Source organism: Triturus cristatus, chromosome 1_2, assembly GCF_964204655.1.
Source record: "Triturus cristatus chromosome 1_2, aTriCri1.1, whole genome shotgun sequence".
Taxonomy (NCBI): Eukaryota; Metazoa; Chordata; class Amphibia; order Caudata; family Salamandridae; genus Triturus; species Triturus cristatus.
Genome location: NC_140580.1, coordinates 151,390,521 through 151,403,859, shown reverse-complemented (window position 1 = coordinate 151,403,859; position 13,339 = coordinate 151,390,521). Strand labels below are relative to the sequence as shown.

The 13,339-nt window shown below is 43.5% G+C and overlaps 1 protein-coding gene across 4 annotated transcripts in view; it reads left to right on the top strand.

Moving 5' to 3' along the window:
* Positions 1-12,440, top strand: part of VTI1A (vesicle transport through interaction with t-SNAREs 1A) — a 1,077,795-nt gene extending 1,065,355 nt beyond the window's left edge. For 2 of the 4 annotated variants that reach the window (XM_085603407.1, XM_085603404.1), the window contains one exon: positions 8,242-12,440. Coding sequence is in view for 2 of the 4 variants with exons in the window: in XM_085603404.1 (XP_085459530.1) it covers positions 8,242-8,335 (94 nt within the window). In the remaining 2 variants the exon portion in view is untranslated. The remainder of the gene's footprint in view (positions 1-8,241) is intronic. The other 2 variants (XM_085603403.1, XM_085603406.1) reach the window with 2 other exon arrangements.
* Positions 12,441-13,339: the final 899 nt, after the last annotated feature.

Sequence of the window (13,339 nt, the reverse complement as noted above, 5' to 3'; positions counted from 1 at the left end):
AGTGCTTTTGTGCTAATTATTTCTTTTTTTATTTACTGATCCATCGCACATTGGTAAATTAAAAAAAAATAGTATTTGCGTCATTTGTATGCATACATAATGTCTTATGCATACGTTGTTACAGATGCCTGCACCTACAAAATGACATGACCACTACAGCTATATTATCGCTAGTCTTTTTCTATGTATATAAATGTTTTACTTTTTTAATTTACTTTTTGTCCTGTTATATGCATAACATTGTAAAAAGGCATTAGTAAAGCCATTGGGCCCAGAAGGAGAGACTTACTGCTTTGCCACTGCTTGTAATGTATCTTTTAATGCCATTTTGGGTTGGTTTGTTGAACAGCAACTGACTTGTTAATAACCCAACTTTATGTTCAGCAGTGTGTTGGCGTTGAAATGGTAAACGGTCGAGTGAGACTTGCATGGATGTGACTCTGTGATTTGCAGTCTACAAACAGATGTCAGAAGCAAGTGATTAATTCACTGATGTCGTTCTCTTTCACACAGTCAGCACAAGGGATGGGATCATCTGGTTTGTTCAACAGCAGACAGAAGACTTTAAATATATATTACAATTTCATGATCACTGAAGCAAAAAACCCAGTATAATGTTGTGTAACCACAGCTTCCTCCAGCGCCTTGATTTTGGAGATAAATTGTCCACCACGAAGCTGTTTTTTAAGGTTGCTGTATCTCTTGTTCTTCATATGGCACATGTATTCCTCTTTTATTTATTCTACATTTTAATGAGGATTGTGCTTAAATTGCTGGTGGTTTCTTCAAGCATGTGTAGACCATGTCAGCGCAAGCCCACCTCCCCTGGCTCGAACCCTGCAGCCCCTGGTACCCTGGGTGACTGGTTAGAGTACATCTTTATTATGGCTGCTGCGGGGTCCTCGGTGCCTCGCTTGCTGACTTCCCCTGCTCCCGCAGATCGATAAGACCCTACGGCCGCAGCTTCCCATGCAGCGTGCACCTGCTCCTGGGCCTGCGGGAGCTGCTACAAAGAGCTCATGCTGGGGCTTCGCCTTAGCAGGTGTTTTGTTGCCGGTCTGGCAAGAATTCCCCTGGTCTCATTGGTCTTTCGTAGCCGAGAAGTCAAAAACCAACACATTTTTGATTCAGCGTTTCGTTCATTTTCAACATATTGCCCTGTTACCTGGGATGGTTGAATTTCACCAGTTTTAAGAGAGGCCGCCTGACAGAGCCAAGCTCTCTCCTCTTCCCCCAGCTTCATGGAAGTAGATAGGAGAAGGAAAAGTAGAGCTTAGATAAGTCTTTTACCCCATGATGCCTCTTTCCCTCCCGCTTCATTAGGCGGACGTGACCCAAACCCCAGGAAACGGATTTGAAGAGACTTGGACATCTTGTATGGTGTGTGCACTGCTCGTGACGCCTTTCTCCCCCTTTGCCATTGGCCTTGTTCTGCCAGCACCGCCCAAAGTGAGCATTGGTGTAACTGTGGAGGTCCGGCACAGTGTCCCCTAAGTCTTTATCGCTCTACCAGTGCCTTGCGCCGCCTATCCAGCCTCTTCTCTCTGAGGAGTGAGGTTCTAACTTTAGTAGAGAGTTCATGGCGAGGGGATCTGGCAGATGGTGTTGTTTAGGGTAAACAGACGACTCCATGATAACACAGGAATAAAATGCCTAACTAATGTAAAAATGTCTTTGTGATGCTCGGATGTGGTAGTATGCTTTTTCCTCTAAATCCTTTCATCACATTAATGCAAGTCTCATTCACTTGTTGTTGGTACTCCAGTGAACTGTGACCCGGCTGTGGCCCAAGGGGGTGGCTCTGTGCTGTCCCAGGACATTAAGGCCTAATATTTTCCACCTGACACCGCTCTTTTCAGTCGTTAAAGGTTATGGAGTACTTGCGCCCCAAGGTGGGTGTTCCTTTTCCACAGGGAGTAGGTTTGCCAAGAGATGTTTTAGGGGCAAGAACAAACTTGTGACCTATCCCCGAACAAAAAATACATTCTCTACGCCCTCTTATGAAGCCTACTCCACACGAGTGTGCAGCGGAGTAGGCTTTTCTTCACCACTGAACCCAGGTCACCAAAGATGCATGGATTCTTTAAGTGTTAAAGATGGCTGGCATGGCCACTGCCGTGCAGACCACCGCCATGCAGACCACCTCTACCCCCGTCAATATCCCAACACTTCTGCAGGAGATAGCGAGACTCCTCCATTAAGAAACCTTCTAGTTGGTCCCACCTTCAAAAAGGTTAGAGATACTGTTCCCACTCACATATACCTTGTAAGGAAAAAGGGAAGATCACTCCCTTGCATGTTGGATTTTCATGAGCTCCACCAGTTCCATCCCTTGCAGAAGTTCAAAATGTTGACTTGGGCTCAGATACTTGCAGCTGTGCAGAACATTGACTGGAAGCACTCACCGGTCTTTCAGGATCCCTGCGTCTAAGTGCCTATCCTGATGGAGTACAGGAAGTACCCTGGATCCTGATTGGGAAAACTAACTACCAGCACTGAACATTAACATGTGGTCTCTACAATTGTAATGCTAACGCGTCAGGATGGTGCTTCCAGCCATTAATCTGTATGTACTCAAAACTGACAACTGCGGTAAATGCTTGTAACATCGATCAAATGTCTTGTGCTGTTAATGTGCATGATCTTAAAATCAATAAAATTGATTATCAAAAAAAAATGTGATCTCATTGCTGCTCCTCTGGTCTTTACAAAGATGTTGTCTCCGTTGGGGCCTTCATGTATACACAAAACTTTCTTTGTTCCCTGTAATAAGGCAGTTGTCTTAGTTTATCCAAACTTCATGCAGAATTGATATTGTCCCTAGCAGGGGACACCCTATTCAGGCTTGGGTTATCGATGAACTACCCCAAAGTTGTCTCTGAACATTTCTGAAAAGATTTTGTTAATAGGAGTGATTTTCACTCCAATTAGACAAAGGCTTTGCCTCTATCGGAGAGGGTGACTGCCATCAACCAGACTTTATTACAATTCTGGACCAATGAGCAAGTGACATCCTTGGTGTTCCAATGGCTTCAGGGGCTCCCGTTGTACTGCCTTGGGGCTGTGCTCGGCAACGCTATCTGGTGGAGCACTTCGACCAGCTGGAAGATAAATCAGAACTCATCACTGTCCACCAATCCTTGGTTCTGTCCATGTAATGGTCTGTAACTTTAACAATATTTTGGGAGAATAACACTCGAGATGGCCCCAGTCACAACTCTCATTTACGACTAATACCACTGTGCTCTTCGGATCAGAAAACAATGGGACTAGATAATTTCTTTATGCTTTTCCCCAGACGTCTTTGATACTGCGGGTTCTCCAGACAAGCAAGGAGAGTCATAGGTTTTTATTGATCCTAGTGGCTCTTGCCTAGCCCACCTCTTCCACCTCCTACTAAGATGATGTGTGTTTCGCCCTACATGGAAACGCTTTGATCCGTGGAGGAAGAGAAAGTTCCTGAAGAGATGGTTCCTCGCCCTCCCTACTGTAGTTGAGTTTCACCACTTGGTACCTGATGAATATCAACACCTACGGTATGCCCTTCAAGAACCTGAAAATTCTGGTGACAGCCCTGCCAGCAATCTTCCCCTTGAACCCCGTATACAAGTAAATAGCCACAGTGTTGACACTGGGCACCTCGTAGACCTTAACCTGTTTCTCACCTGGTTGATGCACAATGCGCATGTTTGAGACAGAGATTTGAGCCAGTGGCACCATGTGACCTTAAACTCTTTTCATGGAAGATGGCTTTCTTAGGAGTAATAACATTGACCAGACCCAAAAGCCAGTTCCAGGCCCGTTATGATATTTCACACGCAATGTGCTATACGATTTGACTCTAAACAAGGGCATGGTTTATCTGACCTTTTTTTTAAATCAGCATGCCTCCTCAGTTGCTCAGGCTTTGCCTAACTCAGTTAATAAGTTGAAACAGGGGCCCGCTTTCATCAGACTACCTCTTTGTGACCTTTAGGGCACTGATACCCGCCTGTGGCTGCTAAGGCCTCCATTGTTAGGCGGATAACATCTTGCATTATCTATTGCCACAGACTGCTTCAGCCCTACATCCATCCAGTGCCAGGGCACAATTCGTCAGGGCTAAAGCAGCATTTCCAGGCATGTGCCTGCCAGAGGCGTATGTCGGGCATATTTGTGAAGTCCCCCACATGCATTCTGCTGACACTATGATTTAGATGCTCTCTTCCAGGGCGGTGTTAACGTGGCCAGGAAGTTAGGTGAAGTCTGTTTACATGCACATGAGCTGTCCAATGCCACCTTTCTCCTTCACTCTTTCTCTTTTTCCATTTGCCGTCTTCTCTACCTACCAAATGAGAACCAAAGAGCTAGGAAGATCGAGTAGAATTAAGTAACCTTCATGGTGAATTTGTTACCTTTAGTGCTTAGGCTCCTTCCTACCACTTGTCTGCCAGTGCCCATCATAAGGCACACTGAATTACGCTGGAAATAGCATGCATATGTGCAGTGGTGTGGTCAGTCTGCGTATGACATATAGTGCCACGCACTGACTGGCGGTGGAGATAGCATGCATATGTGCAGGGGTGGGGTCAGTCTGTGTATGACATATAGTGCCACGCACTGACTGGGGGTTGAGATAGCATGCATATGTGCAGGGGGGCTCAGTCTGCGTATGACATATAGTGCCGCGCACTGACTGGTGGTGGTGATGGCATGCATATGTGCAGTGACGGGGTCAGTCTGCGTATGACATTCAGTGCCGCACAGCAATTGTCAGTGGTGATGGCATGCATATGAGCAGGGGTAGGGTCATTCTGCATATGACATACAGTGCCGCACACAGATTGTCGGTGGTGGTGGCATGCATATGTGCTGGGCTGGGGTCAGTCTGCGTATGACATACAGTGCCGTGCACTGATTGACATTGGCGATGGCATGCATATGTGCAGGGGTGGGGTTAGTCTGCATACAGCATACGGTGCCACACACTGATTGGTGTTTGTGATGGCATGCATATGTGCAGGGGTGGGGTCATTCTGCATGTGACATACCATGCCGCACACTGATTGGCGGTGCTGATGGCATGCATATGTGCAGGGGTAGAGTCAGTCTGCGTATGACATACAGTGCAGCAAATTGACTGGCGGTGGTGATGGCATGCATATTTGCAGGGATAGGTTTAGTCTGTGAATGACATGGGGTGCCGCGCACTGATTGGCGGTGGTGATGGCATACATATGTGCAGGGGCGGTGCCGCGCAGTGATAGGTGGTGGTGATGGCATGCATATGTGCTGGGGTGGAGTCAGTCTGCGTATGACATACATTGCCACACACAGACATCTGTTTTAAAGCTGCAAAGCAGTTTCCAGCTTTGCCACTAGGTGGCAGCGATACCCACAGGTTGATAGTGGGAAGAGCCCACAGACACTTTTTTTTTTAACAAAGTCTCCATAAATGAAACTTCAACTTTTTCATGCGCTGAATAAGTGCTGCAGAAATGCAGTGAAGATTGTACTTAATGTCAGCTGTTTCACATAGAATGTTTAAATGAAATGGTTTCAATTTTGAAACTGAGTCTATCGATACGGGGCGGAGGGGACATGGTGCGTGAGATGTTATAGGTCTATGGCCTATGGAGGAGGCAAATGACGGGCTATTGGTAGGAAAATGGATATAGTATAGGACAGTGTTTCTTCACCTGGGGTCCAGGGACCTCCTGGGGTCCGCAAAGCCTACTCATGTGGGTCTGCGACTGCTTAGAAAATTTTATGAATTTAACGTATTAATAACGAGTGTATTACTAAAGAAGCAAAATGTAAAAGTGAAAATTTTAAAATGTTCTGTAAATTTAAAGAAATTTGAAATTGGAGGGTAAACATTAAGCTATTATCCTCAGATTGATCGTGAAAGCAATGCAAGTGAATCAAACAGAATATAGTATGGGTAATCTTTGGCCTCAATTGAAACTGGAAAGGCTTCAACCTTCCCACTAAAATTAATGTTTTGATTTCTTTTATATTTGTTTATGAATTAAATCAAATATTTCATAATATTTCATAATTTATGTATTTTTAATGAATAGTTGTTTCTGTGTTTTTTGTGTATTGTTTTGTGCTTCAAATCATCGAAAATGTTTAGGCTGGTGTCCCTGGTTTGCAGTAATGACTCAGTGGGTGGTTCACGGATTCCATTAATGATTCAGTAAGAGTGCCAGGGTTCCAGTAGTGAATAAGTGGGGGTCCACAGAAATCAAAAGGTTAAGAACCACTGGTATAGATTTATAATGTAGTAGAGGAGGATAAAAAGTAGAGGATGTCAGTCTTGGAACAGTTAAGCAAGTCAAGTTGACCGGAGGGCCATCCCACGTCGATTGCAGAAGATGCCTGATTGAAGATAGGGAATGAACGTTGAGAAAGAGAAGAAGATTGGGGAGTTATTGGCGTAGAAGCGGCTTTGGAAACCTAAAGAGGGGAGGATGTCACCAATAGAGGTGGTGTATGCTCCGGAATAGGTGTTGGTTGGGTTCTATGCGAGTGCACTCCACTGAGAATGAGCGTCAGATAGGTTGGAGGGAAACCGCTGAAGTGTTTTCATTGACCCAGTGGTTTGAAGGTAGACATGTGGAGGGATCAACAGTGCTGATAAGTCAAGTAGAACATGGCTGGATAATAAGTGATTGTGGAGAGCATAGGTGATAAAGTTAGTGCCACGGGACAGGGTGGATTCCTTTGAATGAAGGTCCCAAAAGCCAGATTGGAAAGACTTGAGAAAATCATTGGACAGGAGATGTGTAGTTTGTCCAAGACTAGGTGCTTTAATGTCGTAGAGCAAAAATTAAAGAGTGATAATGGATGATAGAAGATTTGTTGGAGTATTTTATTAGAGATTAAATCATATCTGATTTGAAATAATGTTTGTATGTGCCATTTAGGAAGGTGTGGCTGGAAAGCGATGTTAGGCAGCGAAATAATTTTGTGGAAAGACCATGGCTCTTTAATAGTTTGAGGACTTTGAGGGATGGATAGTATGCAAGACAAGTTAACAGAATTTCAAACAGGGATATTTTCTATAGGTTATGTAGCAGGGATGTTTGCGGGAGAAGTGGAGTGAGCAAGGCTTTAAGTAGGATAAAAAAAACTCTTGACTCTCTAAAAGGGCATGGCCAAAGAGACATGACCAAGAGTTCTTTGCATGGGATGTTGCAAATGTAATTAAGGGCATAGCCTAAATCAAGTGAATCTAGAAGCCGGTGTCTCACAAATTGTGAAAGTCGGTATGCTGCCTGAGACACTGGAAGTTGCAAACAAACCACATCAGAAGCCAGCACACGAATACAAGGCTGCAAGAAAATCCAGCCAGTGGTCAGCAGGTTAAAAGCCCCCATTTCCTTTTCAGGGTTGATAAATAAAGGTGCTAACTATACAGTCCGAAAAGGACCCGTTTCTGCCAACTTTTTAAAAATTATTATTGCTAGTGTCAGATCTGGCTGGAACCGTCCCACATAAATCCCTGGGAGTAAGGGTGGTGGGGTGAAGGACGAAGAAGCAGCAAATAGATTAGCAAGGATGAAAACTAATCGACCGCTGGAGAGTAAAGGAAGACTTATCTACCCATGGGTCGCTGATGAATGGACTCTAAGGCTAGCCAGTATAAGCCCCGAGCCTGTAGCTGTGGTGTGTGGAGTGGAGTGGAATATTATGGGCTGCTGGTGAGTCGGAGATGACGAGGCATGAAGCAGGCCTATGAGCTGGAAAGTAAAGTAGAAGCCTTTGGGTCACGTTTTAATAGAAGGGTAGGTGAAAGTATATGGACCTCAATTCCAGGACCGAGTGCAATATGGACCACTGTTCAGGCCACACATTGTGAGCTTATGGGTCTGAGTTGGGTGGTGATGGGATGGGATGGGACGAGACTGAGACTAATACCTGGTCACCATTCTTGGAATGAATGGAGACTGTGTAGGCCTATGAACAGATGATAACTACAGCTGAAAGGAAAAAAGGGTCATCCTTTGGGATACATGGGCTTGAGAAAAATATTCTGCCATCAAATAGGAAGAAACCCGTCTGCACTCACTCTAAAATAAAAAGTAAATATTGCAATATGTATCTGGATATAAACACCAAAACAACGTGTGTTTTTAATATGTTGTATTTTAGAAACTGGAATTCGTTTTTTTTGTCCTGCCACAAATTGCTGCTAATATAGTGTTTTGCGGAGGCCTCTTTAGTCACCCTTTCTTTGTCTCTTCCTCTCTCCAGGATCATCCAGAACCGTGTCCTGGTCGTCATCCTGGGGATCGTCCTCCTTGCTACCATCATACTGGCTATTTATTTTTCATTCCGTTCACACTGATCTGTCTGCCTTTCACGCGGAATCCAGGAAGCACACCGACTTGTCCCGCATAATTAAGACAAAGTGGGCGCATGAATCATCTCATGGCGCTGACAGACTTCCTGTGCTCACCCCGGCCACCTCGGGTGCAAGTGGTGTGATGATATTTTGTATTATTGATGGCATGTCTCCGTGCTTCCCTCCTCCCCTTGTTTGCAATGTTATAGAACTATCTAGGTAGGTCCTGCAGGAGAATAGTGTGTCCAGTATTGTGAATCTTCTCAGCCAACACCAATGCAACCACTGAGCCCACAATGCTAACGGCTGAATTGAAATGTCTATCAAGTAATGTGAGACTTACCCAACTATAACCTGGACTCTGAAAATGCTGCTTGCCCTTGGACTCTGAAAATGCTGCTTGCCCTTCGATTCTAAAGATGCTGCTTGCCCATGTGTTTGTGCGGTGCTGTTCTACAAAGCAGTGGGGGGCTTTCGCAATATCAAGAAGCATAGCTAGCCAAGCACACCTTCAGTCACCCACAAATTGTAAAATGATGCTGAGAAACGGCTGATGAAGCGCTCCTTCATAACACTTGCAAGCCATTACTTTAGGAGGCAGCCCTTCTTTGCGTTACAAGCAGTAGTTGGTTCTTTCGCTGCGTGCCACTGGAAATGCCTTTTTCAAATGCTGAATATTGAGGTTCGACTTGCTTTTGAATCTGCCTGATCAAGATCATAGGTAACTTCTTGCTAAGTGGGCACAGTTAGGTAACTTCTTGCTAAGAGGGCACAGTTACTAACCTCTAGGCCAAAGAATGCATTCAAGTTACCGGGTCACAGTGATAGGAAGGGTGTCTCTGTAAGTCAAAGAACTGATTCTTCCCCCAGCATTACATTGGAGAAGTTCATGTACTGATGTCTTACTCACTTCCTCAATATCCAAGAAACGTTTGTTCGAGTTTGATTAACGTTTGTTCGAGTTTGATTACGCATGGTTAAAGTTTCCAGATTGTCATGGACTGGTTAGGGTAGGCGGGTCGTTGTTCTATGACATGCCTCACCCATCCCCGTTGTCTGCTTGGCAGGAAGGCTGTATAGATTTTTATGTAATCTGTGATGGTTTCATGCATGTCTCTTGTTCCAGTGCATACATGTTAGTGGTGAAATGCAAGTCAATGCCATAATATTCACATGTGATGGGCAGCAGGTTTGATCATGTCACTCTGCAGACCAGTGTCCTGGTTTCTGCATCACCAGGCCTCCTGTCAGTTGATTTACTTTCTGGGTGGTAATCTGTCCAGAGTGGTAAGGAATTTCACCGAGGCAGCAGTCCACCCTTCAGAACAAGAAGCTGAACCAGTGACACCTATTTACTGGATCCGTTCTGTGAATAAGGATAGGTTTTATTTGATGGACAGGGCTATGACGAAAAGATAATGAGGTAAAACTATTATACAGAAAATTTTAAAAGGCCTGTTGAGCCCTGTGGGGATATAATTCATTGGCAACTTGATGGCAACCTAGGTTTGAAGTATACGTATTTTAGTGAGTTGTTTCTAAAGGCCCGGAGGAATCGATTCCACGTCTTTATCAATTTGGGCATCTGGCCATTCCTTTACTCTGTAGTCAATCATAGTCCTTTATGTAGTGAATAAGCTGGGCAATGCAACCTATATAGCCTTGGTAGAAACGCAATATGTTTAAAAACAATAACTGTAAGCAGAGGGCACCTAGGATTTGTATTGCAGAAGGGCTGCTGCCTGTTTTGGTTGAAACCTATGGCGTGCCCCATGCCAGCTGTGAACCCTACACTACCTTACCGGCTTTTCCTCCTATTGGTCATTAACCTTTTTGCAGCTTCTCCACCTGAGGTGCAGGGCCTGCGTGTGTCTACCCTGAAGGACTCCAGTTTCCAGTGAAAAAGATTTGTTTGCCAAGCTTTCTGCAAGTTGGGTGGAAGAGACACATATTTTCATTGTAGTCATCCCAAAGGTTCTTCAGTTTTTTTTTACTGCAATCATATTTTTTTTTCCCTCCAGCCACTTTACAAAATGGATGTTTGTCATGGTTACAATAAAACACAGTGGTATTCCTAATCAAGATAAACAAGACCATCTACTTCGCACTGATGACATCATGCTCTATTCTTGGTTTATCTCTAATGCAGCTGAAGCATGTAAGAAGTGGAGGGACAATGTAGGAAAGAGTTGGGTGAAATGTGAATAATCGTCTCAAAAGGAATATTCTATTTAAGAACCAAGTGAGTGCAATGTAATCTGAATATACTTTACTTTAGGATTTGTGTAATATTTCTTGTCACCTATGTTTCCTCGTGCAATGCTTTTTTGCAATGACTGTGATCCTGAACGTGTTCTGAATTTAAATATTGGGCATCAGGAGAACCAGCCTGTTTCTGTGTTAAACGTAGATCTCTCTGCAGGTGTAAATCTTGGCTTGAAAAAGCTTTAAACTTAATTTAAGACTACAAAGGACTTGATCCCTGTTCCCTAAAGGGTTCCACTATCCCAACTAGTCATATGCATCACATAAATGCTCCTGTAAGACTCCATGTCTGAAAGGGCTGCCAGATTAACCTATCGCTGTTGTGGCATAGTCTAATGTGACAAAATGGCTGCTACTTTCTTAGTAATTATGCCTTGTCTGCTTGATGGTCACAGATGGAAGAGGTTTCCAGTGAGGTATTTGTTGTGTGAAGGGAGAGTGGTAAGCCTACGGGCTCTCCTGTGTTCTGAGTATGGCTATGGCGATAGAGATCCCCCTGGCACGCCGTGTGAATACTGCATGTAGGTGATGGCGATGCACAAAGACTAATGGCAGCCTCCAAGCAGCAGTCTTCATATCCGCCTTCACAGACCAATGTCTCTAGGTCTCGGTGACCTATGTACACTTCTGCTGCCAGGATCCCAATATCAGCTTTTCCAAAACTTGTACGTGTGGTACCGGCATATAGTGTGCTTTAATACAAAAATATATGCTCTCATAATTCTGTGCTGACCTGCAACCGTACCGTGTCTCAGTACAAAAAAAAGAGTGCCGAAAAGTCGGAGGATTTGTGCACATTTTCATGTTGTCTTGACTTGAGTAGTTCTGACTCATTCCTTATTACTTCAGGCAAATTAAAGAGGTCATTACCTCTGCCTGAACTCAGGTAGGTCCATCTCCCTCGGTTGAAGATGAATTGTACAGATGGCGTTGTTGATCATACACAAGTTTTTTCCGTTAGGTCATTTGACCATCATGGTACCTTCTGTTCTCATTGAAGGCCGTCTCAAGCACTGCCGCATCCCAAGCAAGACCCTTAATGCACTTCTGTAGCAAGCCAATTGTTTCTAATAACCTACATTTTCTGCAGGCGTAGAATGACTTTGCTGTTGACTACACAGATGCGATAGTATTCTTTCCTCAAGCATCTCATTCAAAGTTCCAGTTTATTTCTGGATATATAAAACCACATAAATAAACAGTAGAAAATTCCACCGATCTGTAGGGTCGGAGAGAGGAAGTGTGCAATTGAGCAATCTATAGATCGGCTAAAAAAAAAAAAAATCTTCAAAGAACCTACAGAATCATGTACTACACATTTAATGGAAGCTAAAACTGTAGTTTATTTTTACTACAAGTACAGTGCAGAGGAAATTACACACTAAAATTGTAGATACATTGATTATGTCCACTCGCCACAAGGACAGCACCTCTGAATAGTAACTGGAAATGCCGCACATGACAGTGGCATCGATCCACTGAAGAGATGTTCTTCACCACTGCCGATGTGAGAGGTGTGTGTCTTTCAATCCGATAACTCCTTATTTAACTCCTAGGTGTATTTTATGATATTTGTTTCCTTACTGATGAACTGTACATTTCTGTAGAATAACGTATGTTAACTTGCCGTGATCATGTCTGTAATATACATGTTGAAAAGTTGAAGAAATACATATTTCTGCCCCACGTCAATTTGCCAGAATTGTGTTAAAGTGACTTAAACATTTGTCGTTTTTATTTGTTAGGGGACACAAAATCTTTACATTTCAATTGAAACAAATCGAGTTTTCAAACCAGTCTCTCTCTCTGCACCGAAATAAATCTTTTCATTTTCACATTGTGATGGAGCAGTTTATGAACGTTTTCTTGAAGAAAAAAAAAATCCTCACGTTATTAAAGTATTTTTTTCCTGATCCCCATCTTTGGAAATAGGTGACTGTGGATTGTGACATCACCGTACCTATGTGACTGGATCAGTGACTGTCAACGACTCCTTTCTAGAGTAGAAACGGAAGTGGTCGCTATAAATCTCCTACTATGCCAAAGCTAGAAACTTGTGGTAAAAAGTGGTTTAACAATTGTTTTTTTTTTTTACAGCACAAGGATCACCAGAGAAACATCATAGGGGCTTTGTGATCATCATGTTCACTACTGATAGACTCAAGATTTTACTAGACAATACTGTCTTTTTCATTTGTCTTTATAGACGTTTTAACCCCCCCTCCCCCCCCATGTAAAGAAAACCTCTCTATCTAGCTCATCTCTATCTATTTCTTCACCTCTGCCTCTTTTTGTGTGCCTGTAAAGACATATTGCAACAGATTTTTTGTGAACCCTGTTTCTGAAGGTTTGTTTGGCATCATGAGTGCTTCAGTTAGCAGAAAGTGGTAATAAAATTTGACGTTTTACGAACCCGGGTCCTCAAAATATGTCTTGCCAAGGACCTCAAAACTCCTTATGACGACACTGGTTGGCTTTTCAAGTGATGTAGCTGTAAACTGTTACCTTGGGGCTGTCTTTTCCTGTATACTGTGCTTTATAAATTACCCTGTTGCAACACTCCCTGAGTTACCATTGGTTGATACAGCTCCCACAGCGCTGCTGCTGGGAATTAAAGCAGCTACCACAACACGTCAGCTCTTTTTAGAAACCGATTCATATTATTACTTGACATAACTCTTCCATAGCACTGACCTGGACACCATTTTGCTCTTGAATGTTGCCATAGTAGTAGCCATGTTT